The sequence below is a fragment of the Heteronotia binoei genome, chromosome 14, assembly GCF_032191835.1.
Source record: "Heteronotia binoei isolate CCM8104 ecotype False Entrance Well chromosome 14, APGP_CSIRO_Hbin_v1, whole genome shotgun sequence".
NCBI classification, from domain to species: Eukaryota; Metazoa; Chordata; class Lepidosauria; order Squamata; family Gekkonidae; genus Heteronotia; species Heteronotia binoei.
The window spans coordinates 51,143,217-51,168,700 of record NC_083236.1 but is presented as its reverse complement, the minus strand read 5'-3'; the positions used below and the strand labels follow the sequence as shown (position 1 = coordinate 51,168,700).

The 25,484-nt window shown below is 45.9% G+C and overlaps 1 protein-coding gene across 1 annotated transcript; it reads right to left on the bottom strand.

Annotated features, from left to right (window-relative positions):
• Positions 1 to 16,961: 16,961 nt before the first annotated feature.
• On the bottom strand, positions 16,962 to 25,129 carry LOC132582210 (cytochrome b-c1 complex subunit Rieske, mitochondrial). The gene is made up of 2 exons (XM_060253737.1): positions 24,755 to 25,129; positions 16,962 to 17,725 (listed from the first exon to the last, which is right to left on the bottom strand). The coding sequence occupies exons 1-2, from the start codon at positions 24,966 to 24,968 to the stop codon at positions 17,115 to 17,117; spliced, it is 825 nt and encodes a 274-aa protein (XP_060109720.1). The 5' UTR covers positions 24,969 to 25,129; the 3' UTR covers positions 16,962 to 17,114.
• Between the last annotated feature and the right edge of the window lie 355 nt (positions 25,130 to 25,484).

Here is a 25,484-nt window from a genome sequence, read left to right as displayed (position 1 = left end):
GTTTCATTTTTGGATCAGGGATGATGCAATTCCATCAATCGGTTCTAAACGAGTGCAAATTGACCTGGTTCGTGAACGAATCACGATTCATTTATTGGTTCATGCCCATCCCTAGGAGCTAGCTTAGCAGCATTCAGATCCCTGCTTTTCCTAGCTCTGCATTGACTATTTTAACCGGCAGCTGCTCTCTGTGGCCTCAGGCAGCAGATAGCCTCTGCCCACACCCACTGCTCCTGGTTACCAAAGATTAAACCCGGAACCTTTTGCATACAAAGTGTGTTTTCTGCAGCTGAGCCAAAGATCCACCTCCTAGTTTGGTTACATTAAAAAGTCCTGGCCTGCTCTGTCAAAGGTTTGATCTGCAGAATTCAAATGAAACTTTTCATTGCTGGGAGCTCAGTGTGTTGATCACCTGCTGACTTCAGCAGTTCAAAGGGCTACGAAAGGGACAGGGTTTGCTTCAGAAGTCGGCCCCCTGATTGCGACTGGTGTACTGAAGTTTCCAGGACACCACCCCCCCCCCCCACCCCTGCAGTGTGCAGACAGCTTCCCTAGACTAAAACGAAGGGCTGCAGAAGGAAAGCTCAAATACAAGCTTGTTCTGAAAGCATAGCTTTGTTCTTTGATTGGACAAGATGGAATGAATTCTGAGGAAGTTTCAACAGCACGGCATATGGGAAACTTCCCCTATTTCCAATGCTGGTAGGATTTAAAACTGTTTAAGACTAAAGCCCTCCAGCCAGTCCCATCTGTTAATTAAAAAGCATAAGGTAGCTTTGCATGTAAGATGCTAGACTGGATCTGGTAGATGGTCAATGACTGGAATATCTCTAATCATATATCCAGGGCTTTCTTTTTGGTAGCAGGAGCTCCTTTGCATATTAGGCCACATCCCCCTGATGTAGCCAATCCTCCAAGAGTTTACAGTAGGCTCTATAATAAGAACCCTGTAAGCTCTTGGAGGATTGGCTACATCAGAGTGGCGTGGCCTAATATGCAAAAGAGTTCGTGCTACAAAAAAAAAAAAAAAAGCCCTGCATGTATCTTATTCTGAATTATGTCATATATGATCAGTAGATCAGTAAAGTGGACTCAAGGACAGATTTGAGGGGGGGATTTCACTACAGATCTAAAGGAAGCCCCAGATGTGCAGAAAATTACTAAATCTTTTTTTTTAATACATTGGGGGATTAACTGCCCTTCCCCAATAATAGAAACAATGCCTATATCTTTAAGAGAAAAATGCCCACTGAGCTTTCAGTTGGAGGTTGCCAGGCAACCACAACAATATTGTTGCGCTTTCTAAGCCTTCGCTTCTGTGACCTGTAGGCCTAAGTAGCCCTGGAAAAGGATTCGTCTCCTTCCCTGTCATGTCCCCTGATGGAGGACTTGCCTAGCTGGGGTCATCAGGGACATGCTGCTCACATAAATCCTCCCAGGGCTGGTGACCATGATACATAAAGCTGGACTTTTCCCAGGAAGATGGAAGAAGGGAAAGCTGAAAAGAGAAGTGGATAAAGGTAGGTTGGGTGGTAGAGAAGCAAAGAAGGAAGTTGGGAAAGAGAAGTTATGGGGGTTGCCAGAGAAAATAATAGGGTTGCAAGGTCTGACTCAAAAAATAAATATCTGGGGACTTTGGGGGTAGAGCCAAGAGTAAGGATGTGACAAGCATAATTGAACTCCAAAGGGAGTTCCGGCCATCACATGTAAACAGACCACACGCCTTTTACATGCCTTCCCTCCATTTGGAATATTGAAGGATAGGGGCACCTTTTGGGGGGCTCGTAGAATTGGACCCCTTTGTCGATTCTTTTTGCAACTTGGGGAGTGTTTTGATGAAAGGTACTGGATGCTATGCTGAAACTTCGGTGCCTCTACCTCAAAAAACAGCCCCCCTAGAGCCTCAGGTGCCCACAGATCAATTCTCCATCATACTCTATAGGAATCAGTCTTCATAGGGTAGAATTGAGTGCCCAGTAGACATTCTCCCCTCCCCCCATTTTCTGATGACCCTGAAGCAGGGGGAGGGCCTCTAAACTGGGGAATCCCCAGCCCCCAAGTGAGGATTGGCATGGCAACCCTAGAAGGGAACGAGGAAATAGTGAGAGAGGAGGATATAGAGGATCTCTCTCGGCTTGGCTTCGCGAACGAAGATTTAAGAAGGGTGCAATAGTCCACGTTTGCTGCAGGCTCGCTGGTGGCTGACAAGACCAATGTGGGACAGGCAGGTCCGGCCACAGCGGCTGCAGGGAAAAGTCTGATTTAGGGTTGGTCCTGTAGCAGTGCGATTCTTCCTCAATCTCCTTTTGTCCTCAAGACCAGCTATGCGTGCGTTCTCAAAGGAAGAGACAGCCTGGTGGATGGTGTGCCTCCATGCTTTGCGATCTGAGGCTAGGTCAGACCACTGGTGATGGTTGATGTGACAGGTGCTAAGGGATTTCTTCAAGGAGTCCTTGTACCTCTTCTTTGGTGCCCCTCTATTTCGATGGCCGGTGGAGAGTTCGCCATACAGGGCAATCTTGGGAAGGCGGTGGTTTTCCATCCTAGAAATATGCCCTGCCCAGCGCAGCTGCGTCTTCAACAGCAGTGCCTCGATGCTGGTAACCTCTGCCCGCTTGAGGACTTCAGTGTTGGTCACGAAGTCACTCCAGTGGATGTTGAGGATGGTGCGAAGGCAGCGCTGATGAAAGCGCTCAAGGAGTCGCAGGTGATGACGGTATAAAACCCACGATTCGGAGCCGTAGATGAGGGTTGTCATCACAACCGCTTTGTAAACATTGATCTTTGTGCCTTTTTTCAGATGCTTGTTGCTCCACACTCTTTTGTGCAGTCGGCCAAATGCACGGTTTGCCTTTGCCAGCCTGTTGTCAATCTCCTTGTCGATCTTGGCATCGGAGGAGATGATGCACCCCAGGTAGCTGAACTGTTGGACTGTCTTCAGAACTGATTCACCCACAGTGATGCAGGGAGGGTGATAATCTTCCTGGGGTGCAGGCTGGTGGAGAACTTCTGTCTTCTTCAGACTAACTTCTAGGCCGAATAGCTTGGCAGCCTCTGCAAAGCAGGACGTCATATGCTGCAGAGCTGATATCGAGTGGGAGACGAGTGCAGCATCATCAGCAAACAGTAGCTCTCGGATGAGTTTTTCCATTGTCTTGGAGTGTGCCTTTAGTCGCCTCAGGTTGAACAGGCTGCCATCGGTGCGATAGCGGATGTAGACACCATCGTCCTCATCTAGATCTACTGCGGCTCTTTGAAGCATCATGCTAAAGAAGATCGTAAAGAGAGTTGGCGCGAGAACGCAGGCTTGCTTTACACCTGTGCCTATTGGGAAGGGCTCCGAGAGGTCGTTGCAGTGTCTGACTTGGCCTCGCTGGTCTTCGTGTAGCTGGATGATCATGCTGAGGAACCTTGGGGGACATCCTAAACGTTCCAAGATTTGCCACAGGCCTTTCCTGCTAACGGTATCGAAAGCTTTGGTAAGGTCGACAAAAGTCACATACAGAGCCTTGTTCTGTTCCCTGCATTTCTCTTGGAGCTGCCTGAGAACAAATACCATGTCGGTGGTGCTCCTGTTAGCTCTGAAGCCGCACTGGCTCTCTGGGAGGAGTTCTTCTGCAATGGTGGGCACCAGTCTGTTCAGGAGTATTCTGGCAAGGATTTTGCCTGCGATGGAGAGCAGGGTTATCCCCCGGTAGTTGGAGCAGTCTGACTTTTCCCCTTTGTTCTTGTATAGGATGATGATGATTGCATCGCGAAAGTCCTGTGGTAATTTGCCTTGTTCCCAGCAGGTGACAAGTACTTTGTGAAGTGAGCTATGTAGTACTGTGCCCCCATGCTTCCAGATCTCTGGTGGAATTCCATCAACTCCTGCTGCCTTGCCACTTTTCAGTTGCTTGATGGCTTTAACAGTCTCTTCTAGGGTGGGGATCTCATCCAACTCTGTTTTCACCGGTTGAAGTGGGGTGAGGTGGATTACTGAATCTTGAACTACGCGGTTGGCACTGAAGAGAACCTGAAAATACTCCGACCACCGGTTCAGTATGGATGCCTTGTCTGTGAGGAGCACTTGGCCGTCTGCACTATGCAAGGGACTCTGAGCCTGATATGATGGACCATATACTGCCTTCAGGGCTTCGTAGAACCCTCTTAAATCACCAGTGTCTGCACACAGCTGGGTTCTCTCTGCAAGCTTGGTCCACCACTCGTTCTGAATGTCTCGAAGCTTGCGCTGGAGGTTGCTACATGCAGCGCGAAAGGTTGCTTTTTTCCCGGGACAGGAGGGCTGAGCAAGATGTGCTTGGTAGGCAGATCTCTTTTTCGCCAGTAATTCTTGGATCTCTTGATTGTTCTCATCAAACCAGTCCTTGTTCTTCCTTGTGGAGAACCCGAGGACTTCTTCAGAGATCTGCAGGACGGTAGTTTTTAGGTGTTCCCAGAGTGCTTCTGGAGAAGGGTCTGTGGGGCAACTGAGGTCCTCAATTCTTGACTGGAGTTTTGCCTGGAAGGCAGCTTTAACTTCGGCTGACTGGAGGCTGCCAACCTGAAACTTCCTCCGAGGGATACCTCCTCTCCTGGGTGTGGGTTTAAAGTGAAGACGGAGATTGCAGCGTACAAGACGATGATCCGTATGACATTCTGCGCTGGGCATTACTCGCGTGTGTAAGACATCTCGAAGGTCTCTCTGGCGCACCAGAATGTAGTCGATAAGGTGCCAATGCTTGGACCGTGGGTGCATCCAGGTTGTCTTCAGACTGTTCTTCTGCTGGAAGATAGTGTTGGTGATGGTGAGCTGGTGCTCCATGCAGAATTCTAGCAGGAGGCGCCCGTTGTCATTGCAGTTGCCAATGCCGTGTTTGCCAAGTACTCCTTTCCAGGCTTCCAAGTCTTTACCTACTCTGGCATTGAAGTCGCCAAGGATGATCACCTTGTCCTCTGTAGGGGTCTTCCGTACGAGGTTGCGTAGATCAGCATAGAACTTGTTCTTTTCTGCAGGATCTGCTTGAAGGGTTGGGGCATACACACTGAAGAGTGTTGCATGCTGCTTGTTTTGAAGTGGGAGGCGCATGGACATGATGCGATCTGAGTGACCTGTTGGCAGGTTTTCGAGTTTGGAGGCAATGGAGTTCCTGACCATGAAGCCAACGCCAGAAAGGCGGCTCTCAGCCTTTGACTTACCCGACCAGTAGAGGGTATAGCCAGCACCGTGTTCTTGAAGACTACCTTCCTCAGGGAAACGGACCTCACTGAGAGCTGCTATGTCGATATTCAACATGAGAAGTTCGTGGGCAACTAGAGCAGAGCGTCGTTCAGGGCGTCCACTGCCTACTGTGTCAAGCATGGTTCTGATGTTCCAACACGCAAGCTTTAGTCTTTGCACACTTTGTGAGGCAGGTGCATGCCTTTTCTTTGTTGTTATTTTTCGACCGCAAGTAAGGATGCCCGTTGACCGCGGCTAGCCAACTGGGGTGGGGGAGACGAGCTTTGTTTAGGCCACCTTTTCTAGGCCCCTCTCCGTGTGGAGCAAGCAGTGCTGTCCCTAGATAAGGCTGCTTGGTCGTTCAGGGTGCTGCCGAAAGATGCTTTAGTCTCCGGGTTAGCATCAGGCGACCAATATCCTGAACCGCCTACATGCAGGATCGGGACTGCGGCTTCCAGTGGCACCTTCCACCTGCCGTTTCGCCCCTTGCCTATCGCTGCAGGACTTGATACGTTGTGGGTTGTGTGTGTGGATATGCCCTTCAGGCCTGCGCAGAGGAATTTTTTAGGTGAAGCGCAGTGTGCGCGGTACTGGCTCCACCCTTTCACCTGGGGGTCATCTGCCATGGCCCAGTAAGCCGGGACGCCGGCAGTGAGTCCTCCAGGTGGTAGGTGTTACATTAACGAGCTCTATCTGCCCGGGTTTGATGTTAGAGTTTTCCTTCTCTTAGGCTGACGAGGTTGGTGGGCCCAGCCTGCCCATCCGGTTATACCGCCGGACAATTCGGTCGCACCATGACATAGCAAACTCTGTGAAAACGGGGGGGACCAGCGAGGTGTTGCTACGGATGCAGTAATGCAGGAGAGGCCATTGCAGTGACCATCTGCCAGGCATAGCCAGACAGTGACCACGCGGCGTTCACTACACCGGGAGAGGAGAGGCTATGTATTGCGCATATAGAGGATAATGACAAGAAGAAGATGAAGATGATGATATTGGATTTATATCCCGCCCTATACTCTGTATCTCAGAGTCTCAGAGCAGTCACAATCTCCTTTACCCTCCCCCACCTCCCACAACAGACACCCTGTTAGATAGGTGGGACTGAAAGAGCTCTTGCAGCAGCTGCCCTTTCAAGGACAAGTCCTACCAGAGCTATGGCTGACCCAAGGCCATTCCAGCAGCTGCAAGTGGAGGAGTGGGGATAAGAGTCCACACACTTAACCACTACACCAAACTGGCTCTCACAGCTCCTCACAGGCCTCCTGCTGCATTTTCTAGTCCTACGTTATGTTCCTCTTATCAAATGAAACATTGCACTAAAGTTTAAAAAGAGACAGTTTAAATACAAATGTGTTTTGTATCATGAAGCAGACATGCATGTTGTAAAAGAAGCATCTGCTATTACCATATAGAGCAGCAAGGAAGAAAAAAATATCTCCTGGAACTGTAGGGGTTCCTGTCGTTTCACTGAAAAGTGTCTCCAGGACGGGAGCATCTTAAGACAAGTGAGTGATGGACTAAGCTTCTTCTAAATAAAACATGAATTGAAAATAATGAACATCACTGTAACTTATGTTCTAAAGAAGGGGAAAAAAAATAAGCGAGCAGATGGAAAGAAACAGAGAGGGAGGGGTGTGTGGAAATCTTGGTATCTAAAACGGCCATCAGTTGTCAAAGCCATCCTTAAGCCACGACTTTCTTGTTTCGCTCAAAAGCTTCAAAGCAAGAACCCTTTGAGAATTTGCACACAAGTTCAAATGGGATGGAGAGCTGCAGGTAATAATAAGTCTACATTATGATGGGCCTTTAAACCAGTGGCTTTCACATTACATTCTGGAGACACCCCGTGGTTCCTTAGAAGATTGTTAAAGGGTCCTTCGCGAGAAGCCCATTATTGTCAAACCAGCTTCTCTGAAAGACCTTCACTGATCTTCCTCTGAAACAGAAGTGTCAAGAAGGAAGTGTTGGCTGAGATTTAGAATACTCCCAGCTCTCATGGAACATCAGTAAAAATCTACTGGCCTGGCCAACAGACTGTAAGGCACGAATTAGGTGCACCCAGAGCTTTTTTTGTAGCAGAAACGCCTTTGCATATTAGGCCACACGCCACTGATGTAGCCAGTCCTCCAAGAGCTTACAGCAGGCCCTCTAAGAAGAGCCCTGTAAGCTCTTGGAGGATTGGCTAATAAGCAAAAGCGTTCCTGCTGCAAAAAAAAAAAAAAAAAAAAGCCCTTGTGTGGCTCTTGAAGCCCCCACCACCCCATCAGCCAGCTTGGAGAAGGCATATGTCTCTTTAAATCACTTCTCCAAGTGAATGTATTTGAAGTTAAAGTTGTTTTCTTTCCACCTCTCCCTCCTCATCTATTTGCCTTCCTTCCTTCCGTCCTACAGCTCTGAAACATTTATTCTATGTGGCCCTCATGCTAAGCAAGTTTTGCCACCCCTGCTATGCATCTTCATGCTCCACTGCGTTTCACAGGAAGGATTTCAGCACAACTCTTGTTATGAAGTCAGCTGGACAAAAGAGCCTAACTTTGATTGGATCATGGCCAATATAAACAGCATTTCAGATTCCATCGCAGAAATCAAGTTCAGGCTCTGGAGTGTCCGTAGGTCTTTGTGAAAAACACAGCCCATCTCCATTTTATTTTACCAGGGAATTGTTCTGACCCAATTCCCTGATCTGTCCGCTTGGGTTGGCGCTCCAGTTTCTTTTCCCCAAGTCTTTCAACATCCCAAGCCCTACGTTATAGCCACATCTGCTATAACGCCTCAGACAGAGATACTCACTTGAAAGATCTGCAACAGGCATTTTTGGAACTATAATATCCACCTAATATGGTGAGAAACATGATTGGAAAAGCCAGAATGATACCCAGGGACAGCTTGCTGAAAGAGCCAGTTTGGTGCAGTGGTTAAGTGTGTGGACTCTTATCTGGGAGAACCAGGTTTGATTCTCCACTTCTCCACTTGCAGCTGCTGGAATGGCCTTGGGTCGGCTACAGCTCTCACAGAGTTGTCCTTGAAAAGGCTGCTGCTGTGAGCGCCCTCTCAGCCCCACCTACCTCACAGGGTGTCTGTTGTGGGAGGAGATGATATAGGAGATTGTAAGCCGCTCTGCGTCTCTGATTCAGAGACAAGGGTGGAGTATAAATCTGCAGTCTTCTTCTTCCTCCTCACTGTTTGCCTTTAGAATTGAGATGCTGAGCAAAAGAGAGGTGAGGGGCACAGGGTTTAACAAATGCCCTCAGCCAAGGAACTTGCAAGGTGCCACTCACATCAACGACAAAAGTTAATGAAATGGATCTCTATCTTGGAGCGGATGACCTATTGAAATAATTGAAAGTCTATTTGCCTGGGAAATAAAACGGATTGGAAAAGGGGAACGGAGAACCGACCTGGAAGATAAACGGCATCAGCATGGCCAACCTTTAATGACCTCTGCGGAGCAATCTGGAAATGACATGAAATTCACACTTTAGAAAAAAAGGATCGTTTATAAAGCATATGTCAGAATGAACAATTGCTATGGACAGGAATCATACAGAAGTGCAGATTACATGCCAAATATAAAAGGCTGCTGGGAACAGCAGATGGCTTTGATCTGTACGGAGTGACAAGGTCTTCATTGGATGACATAAATGACATCATCATGCACTATTTATCTATTGGAGTGGATTTTGCATGACCAGGTTTTTCATGGGGAAGTTGCCATATTCATTGTCTGATAAATACATACTTTCCACAACTACCACCCCATCATCAATCAAAGTAGGAATTACTCTACACATGAAATAAACTTCCTGGACACCACAATACGGATACACAACGGACAAATAAGTACTACCAGGGCTTTTTTTTGTAGCAGGAACTCCTATGCATATTAGGCCACGCACCCCTGATGTAGCCAATCCTCCAAGAGCTTTCAGGGCTCTTAGTACAGGACCTACTGTAAGCTCCAGGAGGACTGGCTACATCAGGGGTATGCGGCCTAATATGCAAAGGAGCTCCAGCTACAAAAAAAAGAAGCCTTGAGTATCACATTATACCAGAAACTAACAGATTGGCAAACATATCTGCATGCCTCAGCTACCACCCCAACCACATCAGACAGTCCACTGTGTATAGCCAAGCCCTATGCTATAGCCGTATCTGCTCCAGCCCCTCAGACAGAGATACTTATTTGAAGGATCTGCAACACGCATTTTTGGAACAATAATATCCTGATATGGTGAGAAACATGAGATGGTGCAGATGACGGTGCAGAATTGTTTTCTGTGGCCCCAGAAGGTAGGACCAGAACCAGTGGGTTGAAATTAAATCAAAAAGAGTTTCTGGCTCCACATTAGGAAGAACTTCCTGACTGTTAGAGCAGTTCCTCAGTGGAACAGGCTTCCTCTGGAGGTGGTGGGCTCTCCTTCCTTGGAGGTTTTTAAACAGAGGCTAGATGGCCATCTGACAGCATTGGAGATCCTGTGAATTTGGGGGGAGATATTTATGAATTTCCTGCATTGTGCAGGGGGCTGGACTTGATTACTCTGGAGGTCCCTTCCAATTCTATGATAGGAAAAGCCAGAATGATACCCAGGGACAGCTTGCTACAAGACAACGAGGAGGGCAATAAAGATTGTGAGGGGTCTGGAGACCCAAGTCCTATGAGGAAAGGTTGAAGGAGCTGGGTATGTTTAGCCTGGAGAGGAGTCAATTGAGAGGTTATAAGATCACCGTCTTCAAGTAACTCGAAGGGTTGTCATATAGAGGATGGTACAGAATTGTTTTCTGTGGCCTCAGAAGGTAGGACCAGAACCAGTGGGTTGAAATTAAATCAGAAGAGTTTCCGGCTAAACATTAGGAAATACTTCCTGACAGAGCAGTTCCTCAGTGGAACAGGCTTCCTTGGGAGGTGGTGGGCTCTCCTTCCTTGGAGGTTTTAAAATAGAGACTAGATGGTCATCTGACAGCAATGCTGATTCTGTGAATTAGGCAGATCATGAGGAGGAGGACAGGAAGGGGGCGTGTGCGGGAGATATTTGGAATTTCCTGCATTCTGCAGGGGGTTGGACTAGATGACCCTGATGTCCCTTTCAACTCTATGATTCTAAGACAAGCCCAAAGAAGGTGACAACAGAACACAACTGGTGGTCACCTACAGCTTACAACTCAAGCTAGTTCAATGCATCGCTAACCTACACTGGATGGTTACACTTCCCTCACATGCACTGGGGGACCAACCTTTTCTTGTTACAGACAGCCTGCTAACCTAAAACAACTCTCACCCACAATGAGAAACAACTTAACACTGGCATGGATTCTGGAACTAAGGCATGCAACAAACCAAAATGCCAACTTTGTTCTCATATAGATCCTAGCAACACCATCACTGGACTCAACATCAGCGATACCATCTCAGGTACCTACTCCTGCTCATCGTCTAATGTGATTTATGCCATCGTGGGTCAGCAAAGCCCTTCCACTCACTACACTGGACAAACAGGCCAGTCCGTTCAACAAAGAATTAATGGACATAAGCAGGGGTTGTTTTGTAGAAAAATAGGTGGTGGAGCTCATGTAAGGATAGTTATGCAGCTGCACCTACTATTCAATGGACAAGGTGGGAAGGAGAAGGTGGAACTCTCAGAAAGGCTCAGGAGCTGTGCTCCTGTGAGCTCCCGCTGAATCCGAGGCCTGGACATAAGTCTGACATCACAAACCGCAATATTCAAAAACCAGTGGGGGGGCATTTTAACCAGTGCTTTTTTGGAGCAGGAACACAGTTCCGGCTGGCTTGGCATCGGGATGTGGCCTAATATGGAAATGAGTTCCTCTGGGGCCTTCTTTCTTTTTTTCTTTCTTTTTTACAAAAAAACCCTGTGTGAAACAATGGTGACATCAGGGAGTGTGGCCTAATATGCAAATAAGTCTTGCTGGGCTTTTTCTATAAAAAAGCCCTGATTTTAACCTTCTAGGACATTCAGTTGCTGACCTAAAAGTAGCAGTTCTCTTACAAAGGAATTTGAAAGGGAGATTAGAAAGAGCAACTGCTGAATTACAATTGATAATAAAGCTCACGACAATGCATCCACCTGGACTGAATCGAGACCTAGGTTTCCTGCCTAATTACCAGTGCTGATTTCTCCATGCCTACTACCTCTCCACATATCACACTTAATCCAAGCACACCTTCTTTTGTCATATATCTGCTACTGGAATTTGGCATCTGAAATCACCCTACATTCCAATATGTAGGTCTGACGGACTCACATTCTAGCTGTATCTGAAGAAGTGAACAGTGACTCATGAAAGCTCATGCCCTGTCACAAATTTTGGTAGCCAATCTCCAGCCACCACCTGGAGGTTAAGCAACAGAAAAAAGTCACACGGACAGGAGACAAGGAATGAGCATCGGCTCCGGGTATAGTAGGCCTCTTATCAATTTCCTATCTTCAAAAGTCCAGTCAAAGACACTTTCACGAAATATGATTTTATATTCCAAGTCTTTTACTGGTAGCAAAAAATTCTCAAATAAGTCCGGATTTGCACAATGTATGCAGGGGATACTCCAACACAGGATACTCCTGTTTCGCATTAATTCTCTCTGGAAAAGGCGGCAGGAGAGATCCCTTACCCAAAGGGTTCATACTGTAGCTTGGATAGAGCATTAATGCGAAACAGGAGTATAGACTGGTTATGCCTGTAAGATTGTGGTACTTTAAATTTGTATTGTATCTGCATACATTGTGCAAATATGGACTTATTTGAGAATTTTTGTTACTTGGAATATAAAATCATATTTCATGGAAGTGTTTTTGATTGGACTTTTGAAGATAGGAAATTGATAAGAGGCCTACTATACACGGAGCTGTTGCTCATTCCTTACAACCTGGAGGTTGACAACCCAACTCCCTTGATCCTAACCCACCACTCAAACCACTGGACCACATCACGTTATCTTCACAGTGCTTTTAACCATTGTTTTTAAGCAAATGTCACTGGGATTTGTCATCTTTTTAGTTCAATTGTGACCACACTTTTACAAGTGGCTTGAACTCTGCCATATTCTGTTGTCAATGAATTCTAACAAAAATTGTGAGTTTTTATATATTAAAACTATTTCCCAAATTCTTATAATCCACTCTTCCATTGTAGAATCTGGAAATATCTATAGTTAACAATCTCTCACTCCATAGGCTGCTAGTGTGTGTGTGAAACAGAGCAATAATTCTCACTCCCTCCAGCAATGATTTATTTATAGAAGCTTTGATTTTATATATATATATATATATATATATATATATATATATATATATATATATATATATATATATATATATATATGAAAAGATTTAAACAAATTCTTTGCTGTGGCTTTCCCCTCCTCAAACTGTAACTTTTGCTTTTTAAGTTAGAGAGATCTAGAGGAAGTGTGGGTTTTTTTTTAAAAATCCATGTGCTGTTTTGAAAAGTGCTAGCAGCAGCTATTTCTGCCACAACTAAGCCAAAGATATTTTTAAGCCACCAGTCCTTTCTGGGTTTGATGATAATAGTAATAAAAAGAAGCAGCGAGAAGCTGAAAGTATTTGCAAAAAAAGTGTTCCCCAAAGAACACCCTAAATTGTTCTGTTTATGACACAGCAGGAATTAACCAGTTCCGTTGATGATAGAAGACTGTTACATGGCAGATTATGTGCTAAATGTCTCCTTTCTGATGATCGCGCTGATTAATTGTTCATGGAAGATGTCTCCAATGCATTATGGCGAGGGAGCTCAGAAGTGGCGTCGAAGACTTTGGAACTTTTCAGCTATATTCTTAGCCTCCTTCTGCCTGCTGTTTCCCGCTGTGCAGATTTTCTTTTATGAGGAACAGGAGATAAAGGAGGGGTCCCCCCCCCTTCTGATGCTGTCACCATTTATAACTAGCAAGCTGCAACTCATAGGAAGATCAACATCCGACATCAACCGATGGATTAAACAGCATATTCTGGATCGCACTTTTGACAGCGCAACTGACCTTATTTCATACAGCACAGGTGGCATCCCCCAGAATAGCCATTCCCAAACTTTTTAGTATGGTGTCCCCCAAGTCCAAATATGCTTGGTATAGTTAACCCACTCAGGGCTAACAGAAGGCTTTTCAGTGCCCCATGCCACAGAGTGGTAAGCTGCAGTAGAGCTCTGCTCATGACCTGAGTTCAATCCCGGAGGAAGCTGGGTTCAGGTAGCCAGCTTGAGGTTGACTCAGCCTTCCATCCTTCCAAGGTTGGTAAAATGAGTAAAGTGTAGATGACTGGGGAAGGCAATGGCAAATCACCCCATAACAAAACGTCTGCCAAGAAAACGTCATGTGATGTCACCCCATAGGTCAGTAATGACTGTGCTTGCACAGGGGACTACCTTAACTTTTTTTTTTTAATGCAAACTATAATCTTGGCGCCCATCTAATTCAGTATTTTGTTTTGTATGGCGGCTAACTCAGATGTTTTTGAGAAACATCGCAAAAAGGGCACAGGTACCTCCACTATGAGCCCCAGGGCACAGAGTGGTAAAGCTGCAGTACTGCAGTCCAAACTCTCTGCTTACGAGTTGAGTTCAGTCCCAGAGGAAGCTGGGTTCAGGAAGCCAGCTCGAGGTTGACTCGGCCTTCCAACCTTCCGAGGTTGGTAAAATGAGTACTCACCTTGCTGGGGAGGAAGTACAGATGCCTGGGGAATGCAATGGCAAACCACCCTGTAAAGTCTGCCGTGAAAACGTTGTGAAAGCAATGTCACCCCAGAGTAGGAAACAACTGGTGCTTGCACCTTTACCTTCTTTTTAACCTCAGCTATGGACCCCAATCAAGTGGCATCCTGATATGAATAGCCTTTGCATACGGAGGTTGTGTTCCAGCTTTGACCACCGCTTCCGTCTCCATTACACCCTGTAATCTCCCCTAAATTTCTCAACTCAAGTTACTTGATCAACACGTACATGCCATGAAAAAGAAAAAACCCTACTAATGTATCGCAGGGATTTCCAAAATGCAGGAGGAATGGAATGGGGTAGGAGCCGCCACTGGGGAGGGCTAGCCTGCAACCCACTTTCAGAGGCTTTGCAGGGTGGGAAACATCGCCCTCGAACGTCCCTCTGGAAAAGTGGGGAGTTGGGGTCGGACTCTACACATCAGACACTGCTGTGAATTAACTTATGTAAGGTATTAAGGAGGGGGTCATAGGGAGCGTATCACTTAAGTCTTGGGCCATCTACACTGGCTTCCAGTTTGGTTTTGGGCACAATTCAGCATGCTGGTATTGACCTTTAGAGCCCTCAATGAATTAGGGCCAGCATACTGTAAGGACTGCCAACTTCCATACGAACCCATCTGACCAGTACAATCAGCTTTTGAGGCCTTTTTCCGGCGCTCCAGCTTTCTGAGGTTAGGCCCGTGCCATCCAACACAAGACCTTTTCAGTTGCTGCACCAAAATTATGGAATTCCCTCTGCAGGGACATGCTTTCTGTCCTTTCTATCATTGTTTACCACCAAAGGAGGAGAGGATAACACTTCAGGCCCCCACTGGGGAGAACAGTAAAACCCAAATTAAGTAAATAAAATGGAAAGTAAAGGTGTAGAAGGACTAATGCCAATTTAGTTAGTTTGCAAAGAGCCAAGCAAAGAGAGAACACAGCATTTTATAAAGCCAATCCCTCTCTGAAAAAAAAACCCCAAGAGGAGTGCCTCGCAGAAACAGTCCAGAGTGATATAACACAGATCAGCAAAGAGCCACAAAACCAACAGAAAAATGAGTGACTGCTTGAGAAAGTTGCTTAAGGGAATGAAAGCTAGCTCAAGACTTTGTATAATACACCTGAACTTTCACAGCATTTTAACTAAAATGGCATATCCTGGTTAACCTTAAAGTAGAAGACTGTAGATTTATACCCTGCCCTTCTCTGAATCAGTCTCAAAGCATCTTACAATCTCCTTTACCTTCCTCCCCCACAACAGACACCCTGTGAGGTGGGTGGGGCTGAGAGAGCTCTCACAGTAGCTGCCCTTTCAAGGACAACTCTTGCAAGAGCTATGCTGACCCAAGGCCACTCCAGCAGCTGCAAGTGGTGGAGTGGGGAATCAAACCCGGTTCTCCCAGATAAGAGTCTGCGCACTTAACGTTTACACCAAACTGGTATTGGACAAAGGGCAAAAAAAAAGAACATCCTCTCGGTATCTGAAGGGCTGTTTGATTTGGTGGAGCACACAGTGTTGTCTTTTCTGTCAATCATCTGCAATATTGCTATGAGCAACTTCATCTTTCTGCTCCCAGGAACAAACTTTTGCTTCCCAGGGTGAAATTATGCAGTGGAGTAAAATTGATTCTGCCCCGCAATATTTCATTGCTCCACACTTTGCACCACCACTAAAGTTTCACCTGTGCATTAGCTTTATTGTCAACACTGTTGATAACGTAGAAGTTCAAAGCTTGCAAAATGAAAAGGTGGTGGTAGCCATCTCTTGTTTCCCTCGGAAATCAATAGCCAAGCCTTCCAAAGAAAAAAAAGATTGCATTTCTTAATGAAAGATAAAGCTCCATGCTTCTAATAACTGAAAGGTATTTTAGGCTCAAAACCCATTTCAAACCAATGCCTCATTTCCGGTCAAGAGACAATAGATTGACTTTCAAATTTAACCATTTCATTGACAGTCAAATCTAGGCACTATGATCGGAAAAAGGGCAACCCTAACACAATTGGCTTTTTTTGTGAGAATGCCATTAACCAGCTATTGCTAGAACAGATTTTTAGTTCAGTGGCATCTTTTAAGACCAGCAAAAGTTTATTCAAAGTATAAGCGTTTGTGTGCACGGACACTTCTTCAGACACTACAGAGAGAAACTATTACTAGCTTCTGATGTATGGCTTGAGACTTTAAAATTTGAGTACAGCAATACCTTTAAGACCAACCAAGTTTTATTTTGGATATGAGCTTCCGTGTGTGTGAACACGTCTTCAGAGCCTCACGAGGATGTATTCTTACCAAAATCACAAAGGCATTCCCTTATCCCTGAACACCCATGGACAGACAGAAAAAGTAGCACATAAACAATCTCACAGCCAGGGGTGGAATTCTAGCAGGAGCTCCTTTGCATATTAGGCCACACACCCCAATGCAGCCAATTCTCCAAGAGCTTACAAGGCTCTTTTTTGTAAGCTCTTGGAGGATCGGCTACATCAGGGGTGTGTGGCCTAATATGCAAAGGAGCTCCTGCTAGAATTCCATCCTTGCTCACAGCTAAATCGACAGCAGTGGGAAAATAGTTTCACCCTGACCACTGGAACCTACTCTGCCCTATTATCGCCCAGGAGTAATCAAGATTCATATGGGTAGCTGTGTTGGTTTGAAGGGACAGAACAAAGTGATCCCGGTGGCACCTTTAAGACCAACAAAGTTTTATTCTGGGTATGCACTTCCAAATGCACGCATGATCAAGTTAGCCCTATTAATTTTACCAGGAAGAGTAAGAGCCTGACTGACTTTAGGATGTGGTTGCTAAAGGGGAAAAGCTCAAGCCCTATAAAAATTGCCCGGAAGAGGGATAAGAGCTCTTCATAAACTAATATCTGGCATTTCCTACTGCTGCATTCTTTAAATATAAACGCAAGTATACGCTTTATCACCTCATCTGTCCAACTAACAGCTTCACGCTGGAAAAAGACTTATTTTAACGTGCTACGGCCAATATTTGACCAAGGAATGTGAGATCGCTTCAGTAATCAGACAAGGAACGTCAGTTTAATCCTTTATTAAAACTGACCAAATACTCAAAACCATTGAACAGTGAGTCTGGGCAGCTGGCAATACCTTACAATTCAACCGGTTTTTATATTACGTCAGTCTCTGGCACACATAACGCAAGAGAAGGAGCCAGGCTTCCACCAATTCAACCCACAACCACCAAATCATCGGAAGGAAATTCATAGTATGGGACCTCGAGGTTTAGTGGAGCTGGGCCTCTCCGGATCCTGCCAGAGGCATCGTAATGTGACCCATGGCAAGGGCAGTAATAGCCGCCATAATCTCCGGCGTTTGCAATGGGTACACAACCGAGATGGGTGCACACCCCTATCAGGATAATCCATTCCGGTTTCTTGACTCTGTCTAAATCGTGCTGCGGGTCTCGTAATTCAGCCAGAGATACTTGGGCTTCTTGCTCGATCTCTTGTGCGGTTCTGTGCCGCACAAACAGGGGCTTCCCTCGCCATTTGAAAGCCATGTTCTTGCCCTCTGGGATATCAGACAGCTTAATCTCGATCTTGGACAGGGCCAGCACGTCGGCAGAAGCACTCATGCTGGAGATGAACTGTGTGACCGCGTTCTTAGCGACGTACGCAGTGGCCACACAGCTTGTCGCTGTGAGGATGTAGGAGAATGCTTTCCTGGTTTCGCTGCTGTCTTGAGAGGACTTGTTGCTGTCTAAGACATCAGGGCGACGGTAGTCGGAGAAGCTGGGCACCGTGACATCATTGTGGACATAACGGACGCTTGCAGGGGCTGTGAAAGGAAAGAGGGCCTAATTAAGCAATTCGCTTTATATAAAGATGCCACTTGCACACTGATTCTTCATTTAAGTTGCTTTCCTAACAAGTGTGACGTCGTGCTGACAATGCTATTGATTTCTACATTTCCCTATGAAACTTGTCTTGACACAACTTTCAGACATACTTTGAGCATTCCGTTTCTTATCTCCTATGATTAACTGCCAAAAAATACTAACTAGGCAGTCTGGAAAGTCTATCAATTGTCATCAACCAAGAGTACGCACTGGAGAAATGACAAAAAGGTCTCTCTTTCCATTAATACAACAACAGGCAAAAGCCAATCGTGGTATTAAGGGTGCTCAAAAGTTTCCTTAAAATTTGAATTTATGTACTGAGCCTCTGGTGCAGAGCAGAAAGCTGTAGTACTGCAGTCCAAGCTCTGCTCATGAACTGAGTTCGATCCCAGTGGAAGCTGGGTTCAGGTAGTTGGCTCAAGGTTGACTCAGCCTTCCATCTGACGGAGATCGGTAAAAGGAGTACCCAGCTTGCTGGGGGTGAAGTGTAGATGACTGGGGAAGGCAATGAATGGCAAACCACCCCATGAAAAGTATGCCAAGAAAACATCCTGATGTGATGTCACCCCACGGGTTGGCAAAACTTGGTGCCTGCACAGGGGACTACTTTTACCTTTTTCTAAGCCTATCTCTGCTGTTCTTTTGCAAGATTACAGCAGATTCTTTTGAAAGATGTTTGAAATCTGATCAAAATTCAGAATTCAGTTTTAAATATTCTTTCATAGTTTTTATAGGACTGTGGAATCGCCTGCAACCCAACTAAATGCGTACAATACTCCTCACTAGAAAGGATACTTCTCCTGACTACCTCAGCTGACAAATACAGCTGGCTTCAAACTGGGGTGCACGGATCTAGCAGAGCCAGAATTACAACAGAAGGAAAATTACAGCCCTGATTCTCAACTGCTGCTATTCACGTCCAGGTAAGTACAATTACTCCTGATGTCTATGCTTCAGAATTTTGCTGTGCGTTAAGCAACATCAAAAACTCAAAATGCAGAACATCAACCCTGCAGTAAATCCATGAAAGACAAAAACGCGAAGTCAAAAACCAAACCCATCATTAACTGGAATCCGGAATCAAAAAGATTGATATACTAAAAGTATATCAGCAGAACTCTATTTACCTGACCTGGTGGCTGCATATAAAGAAGCAATCATCAAAAAGGCAAAGGTAGTCCCCTGTGCAAGCAGCACTTGTTCCAGACTCTGAGGTGACGTTGCTTTCACAACGTTTTCACAGCAGACTTTTTACGGGGTGGTTTGCCATTGCCTTCCCCAGTTATCTCCACTTTCCCTCCAGCAAGCTGGGTACTCATTTTACCAACCTTGGAAGGATGGAAGACTGAGTCAACCTCGAGCCGGCTACCTGAACCCAGCTTCCACCGGGATCGAACTCGGGTCATGAGCAGAGTTTAGGACTGCAGTACTGGACCTTTATCACTCTGCACTACGGGGCTCTTTTAAAGCAATCATTACCAAACTAGAAATTCTTGTTTCAGTGCATAGCTATCAAAGAGTTTTAAAATAAAGGCATGTTTGACATGAGCATAATATTAAAACAATTAAATCTCTCTATCTAGAAACTGAAGAACAACCACATCAAGAATTAGCAGAATCACGCCTAAAGGAATTTGGGCCTCTTGGAACATGGCTTGGAGAGAAAATTATAATGTAGCATCTGCAACAAGCTGGAACTAATGAAGGAAATAAAGAGAAACTCTTAACCATTTGCTTTTTTGAAGACTATTTCCTTAGAAATTAAAGGAGAGTTGGCATTGCATTTTAAGGTTTTAGACAAGGCAATACTGATTTAATTTTAGGGTCTAAAGTTAAACAGAAGACTATTTGCATTCAGTGAAGAGCTAATGAAGCAGGGCAGTTTTACAAAATTTCAACTCTAGTTTCTTTTAGAAGCACAGAATTTGTTAAGCACACATATGCACTTCGACATATTACACAATGCATAGTCCTATTTTAATCCCAAAGCAACAGCCTTAAAGATGTATGCCCAGAAGGGTAAGAATCCATTCTTTACCGCTTCAAGTTTTTGTTTTATTTTATGTGGCACCTCATAACCATCAGGTTACCTGACGAAACATGAGAGTACTTCTTATCCGTTTGGGTTCCAACAGTGAAGGCATAAAGCTATCCAATCTGGTCAAAATCTATTTATCATACAAATAGTGAAAATCGATTGAAAGCACTTGCTACCAAAGTGACACTTAACACGCTCACAAAAACAGCATGAGCAGCCTTAAACCACTGTCCCCTTTTAGCTGATTGCCACCTAGGTGAAGCCTAAACATGTCATTGTGCAAACTTGGGGTCAGGGATGTCTCTCCTAAGAGTACTGTGATTAGCCTCAAAGGCCTCCATGATTGCCTTGGGAAGGAAGAGAAACACTGGATTCGTCTCCCTCACCTGCGTGGGGGTGGCACTGAGTGGCATCTTGCAGAAGAATACAAGCCCGCATTTTCACACTAATGCCAACTGCTTGCTCAATGGCCCTGAAATCAGCAACGTCCGTCCAAGGCAGAAGAAGTTAATGCTGAGCCAGCAGACATCTTCAGTGGAATTTTTCCTGATTCAGGGAAAGGTTTGTCTTTATTCAGGGCAGATTCTCAGACTACACTATGGCTCCCAAGAACCAAACCCAAGACTCAAAACAACAGGAGAAAGAGCCTTCTCAATCGCTGCCCCTTATTGGTGGAACCAGCTTTCAGAGGATGTCAGAGCCTTGCGGGACCTTGCCCAGTTCTTCAAGGCCTGCAAAACTATGCTATTCCAGCTAGCATTCAATTGAAATGACGGCCATCGCCGAGGATATTAGACCTGAATGGATGTTTTAAACCACTGAATGCCATCTTTAAATTGTATTGAAATTAGCAGTGGAATTGTTTTTAACTTGATTTTTAACTCAATTTTTACTGTTACTTCATTATGAACTGTGAGCCGCCCTGAGCCTGATTTGGCGGGGAGGGCGGGATATAAACTGAATAAACCTAACCAAACCTAACCATTTCTGGTTTCAGAGCTCACCTCTAACGTCATAAAAACAAATATAGCCCAAGCATGTGTATCCTCCTCTGCAGAGGATACAACGAATCCGCACAAACGGGACTGAAAGGCTCTGAAGCGAGAAAACGTGACTTAGAAATTATAAGTCTCAGCATTGCTCCTTATGGCAAATGGAATATTGCATATGATTCTACAGTGTAATTCCACCTTTTTTGTTTGCGAACAAATTATCACAATGAATACATGAAACTTCCACATTCTAAGCAGCCTCTACAAGCAACAGATGCTGTGGACAAACAGCAGAAGGAGGCTGTGCCCTTAGCTGCCCACTAGTGAGTTGTCCAGAGACATCTGGCCAGTCATTCTGGTGAAAGCTAGATTAACAGAACCTTGGTATGAGGCAACCACAATCCAGTTTCCCACACACAGCCACACTCAAACGTAAGTTAACAGAACAGGGCCACACGTGGAAAAGCAGGCTTGATTTTCAGGTACCTCTGGGGACAACTGGGACGTGCAGGGAGTGGGGGGGGGGGGCGGGGAACGTGTTTAGTTCCTACACTTCCTGAGTGCATGCCTTATTTCCTCCCATAGAAGTAAAAGGTGGATTACAAGATTATGCATGGGATAGCGAAGGTAGAGAAAGAAGTACTTTTCTCCCTTTCTCACAATACAACAATTTGTGGGCACTCAATGAAATTGCTGAGCAGTCAGGTTAGAATGGATAAAAGTAAGTACGGTACTTCTTCACCCAAAGGGTGATTAACGCATGGAATTCACTGCCACAGGAGGCAGCAGTGGCTACAAGCATAGACAGCTTCAGGAGAGGATTGGAGAAACCTATGGAGCAGAAGCCCACCAGTGGCAATTAATCACAAGGTATAGATGAAACTCTCTGTCTTCGGCAGTGATGCTCTGTATTCTTGGTGCTGGGGGAGCAACAGTGGGAGGGCTTGTAGTGTCCTGACTCCACTAGTAGACCTCTTGATGGCACTTCTTTTGGCCACTGTGTGACACAGAGTGTTGGACTGGACGCCCATTGGTCTTATCCAACATGGCTTCTCTTATGTTCTTATGAGAGTGGTCAAAGGTTGGAATGTAACCTCCATATGCAAAGGACACCTATGTCAGAATGTTACTTGCTACAGGGATTCATAGTGATTTGATTTATTTGATTTATAAAAACCCCTCCCACAAAGAGCTCAGGGCAGTGTACAACATATGCCTGTACATCAATAAATGTAAATAATTAGCATTAAAATTAGTTAACTTAAGACAATGCAATACAACGTAACTCATCCAAGGTATTTGATAATCAGTTTTAGCTTCCTCATGGGGGGGGGGGGGAGGGCAAGAGTCAGAGACCAGGCTAGATGGTAAATCGATGGTAAATTGTGGGGCAGCTCTATCCTTTACAAGATGTTTGCTGGTTGTTCAGAAACATCTGCTTAGCCACTGTAGGTCATGGAATGCTGAATTAGATGAGTGCCAAGATCATAGCTTGTCTAGGGGGCAAACCCCCCCCCCCCAAAAAAAAAAAACTTGGGCTAGCCATGAATGTGTCACCATACCAAGTAAATTTGTACAGCTGGAGCATCATACCAAAACTTTTGGTGACAACTGTGTTAGAGCACAAGCCTTCTACATCCAATCTTCCACAACCCAGAGATTCCAAGGGGGATGCAGACATCTGGACCCAGAGTACACAGGACTACACTGCACCTGTCCTTCTTGGAAGCCTCGCTTAGACAGGGCCCAGCATATCAGTAAGTCGCCCACTTATACTTGTGCACTCAGCCCTAGTTCTCTGCATTTGGCCTACAGACACTTCAGAAAGCAGGAAGAGACTCCTGTGAGTCCTGTAACAGGGTGTTGAACATTAGATTATAAAGATCTGAAATCTGGTTCCCACTCAGTCATGAAGTTCACTAAGATGCCATGGGTGAATCACCCTTTCAGCTTAATTTGCTTCACAGAGTTGCTGTGAGAATAAAACAAATGAGAAATGAACCAGGTCCACCGTCCACCGCAAGCTCCTTGAAGGAAGGAAAGGGTAAAAAAATATAAAAGAGGGAAATAACAAAAAAACCCAGATCTGGAAAGCAAGGTATCCAAGAAATGGAACACGGCTGAACTTATCCCCTGATGCCTTAGTTTTCTACATTTTTTGGAGGGGGGGGGGGGAGAAGATACAGAAACATCCAAGCTGCCTGCGCACAATTAGCATGACAGCAATAAGGTCATACAATAGCTTTTTGCTAGACAAAGGTTTACTTCAGCAAAGAGGAACTTCACTGGAGTCCTTGTAGTTACTATTTCAATTTTCATCAAGATACTCCCTATAAGAAACTCAGGACAGCACACCTAGCTCTGTTCCTGCCCTGTAGGCCAGGCTACATTAAGCATAACCCATTTTATATTGGTCCTATTCTTCTCCTCAGAGGAGCTACACAACATAGGAGTACCTTTGTCTCCATCTGACAGCCCTGTTAGGCTGAGAGAGAATGGTCCATGTTTTCAACCCCACCCTTACTACAAAGACAACAGCTTACAGTACTCCCCCGCTCCTCCTCTTTCACAACAACCCTGCAAATTGGATTAGGCACAGAGAGAATCTGCAACACAGGCTACAATCACACATGCTAAATAATGCAGTTTTCAATCCACTTTCAATGTACTTTCCAACTGGATTTTACTGTGTGAACTGTTCGAAAGTGAACTGAAAATGGATTGAAACTACATTTAGCATGTGTGAACTCAGCCTATACCAGGAGTGGCCAAACTTGTTTAACATAAGAGCCACCCAGTATAAACCTCAGATGCTTGAGAGCCACAGGACATGAACATCAGACATTTGAGGGAGGGAAGGAAAGAGTAAGACTGGGAGAGGCAGAAATTAAGCAACTTTAACCAGCTGCTGCCTGGCTTGCGTAAGTGATTTAGAGAGAAATGCCTTCTCCAAGCGGTGGACCTTTAAGAGCCACACAATATGTGTGAGCCGCAGATGGGGCAGTGGGGCCTTCGAGAACCTCACAATATGTGCGAAAAAGTCACAGTTTGGCCACCCTTGACCTATCTTCCTGTAAGCGTTCTCTCCCTTTCAGTCATATCCTAACTACAACCCTGCAAGGTGGGCTTGACTAAGAACGAACCTCAGGCATTTTAACCCCACCTCGGCCTTCCAAGACAGAAGCTTGCGGGGGGACTCCCTCTCCCCGGTTTCATCCTCACGAAGACTCTGCGAGGTGGGCTGAGGGGAAAAAAAAGATTTATATTCCACTCTATACTCTGAAAGCCCTGTGGTGCTCATGATCTGAGTTCGATCCCTGGTGGAAGCTGGGTTTTCAGGTAGCTGGCTCGAGGCTGACTCAGCTTTCCATCCTTCCGAGGTCGGTAAAAGGAGTACCCAGCCTGCTGGGGGGAAAGTGCTGATGACTGGGGAAGGCAATGGCAAACCACCCCGTAAAAAGTCTGCCGTGAAAACGTTGTGAAAGCAATGTCACCTCACGACTGATGCTTGCACAGGAGACCCTTCCTATACTCTGAATCTCAGAGCGGTCAGTCTCCTTTACCTTCCCCCACCACCACACAATAGACACCCTGTGAGGTGGGTGGGGCTGAGAGAGCTCTCCCAGGAAGCTGCCCTTTCAAGGACAACCTCTGCGATAGCTATGGCTAACCCAAGGCCATTCCAGCAGGTGCAAGTGAAGGAGTGGGGAATCAAACCCGATTCTCCCAGATAAGAGTCCACACACTTAACCACTACACCAAACTGGCTCTCACGAACGAGCAGGGACCCTCAAGGCAAAACCCTGACCCCACCCGCTTCCCTCCCCCAGCGCTCCTTCCGAGTAAAAAAGCCGCAAAGCCAGAGAAGGGGGGCGGGGGGAGAGGCTGCAAAGAAAAGGCGCTCCTTCCTTCCTTCCCTCCCTCCCCCCCCCCCGCACCGTTGAGATTGACGGAGGCGACGAGACCCCCCCGGGCGGCCTGCCCGCTCAGCGACTCCCGGCACAGCAGAGGCCGCTTCGGTTCCAGCGTGGGCACCTTGGCGACCGCCGGAGGGAGGCCCAGCGCCAGCGGCTTCAGCGGGGCCGGCACGCCGTGCGCCACGGCCGAAAGGGAAGAGGCGAAGGGGCCCGAACGGGCGGCCACGGACAACATGGCGGCAGCAACAGCTTCTTCCCCGCAGGCCGCGGTCACCTTCGCGACTGACGTAAAAGAGCGTGCGACGGCGAAGAGCTGCGCAGGCGTAGAAGCGGCCGCTTTTCTCTCTCCCCGCCTCTCTTCAGTCTTTGCCTCCGCCTTCGGTCTCGAGAGCGGGGAGGTGCGACGTTAGGGAAGGGGGCGTGGCCGTGGAGCTGTCGGGGGCGGTGCTTTGTCTGTTGAGGCATTTCGCTTTTAGAATAGTGTTATCAGAATAATGTTTTTTTGTGTTGACATACTCAGATAGGGGTTATTGACTGTTTATCTTGTCAGGTATATTAACTCATCTTCCACTGTATTTTAATGTATTTTCCTCCTAATATATATATGTTCCTAATATATGTATTTTCCTCCTAATATATGTATGTTGCATGTTAAAACGTAAATGTGTTGGATGACAAAACTTCTGAAATAGAAATACCTTCCTTTTGTCCCAGACTTATAACAATAGAATCATTAACAGACATCCTCACA

Bases quoted from the DNA above. Each gene is read 5' to 3' on its own strand.
- LOC132582210 (XM_060253737.1), bottom strand. From the start codon at position 24,968: ATGTTGTCCGTGGCCGCCCGTTCGGGCCCCTTCGCCTCTTCCCTTTCG. The intron at 17,726-24,754 runs GTGCGGGGGGGG...TTCCTTTCACAG, and splicing joins CGCCTCCGTCAATCTCAACG to CCCCTGCAAGCGTCCGTTAT.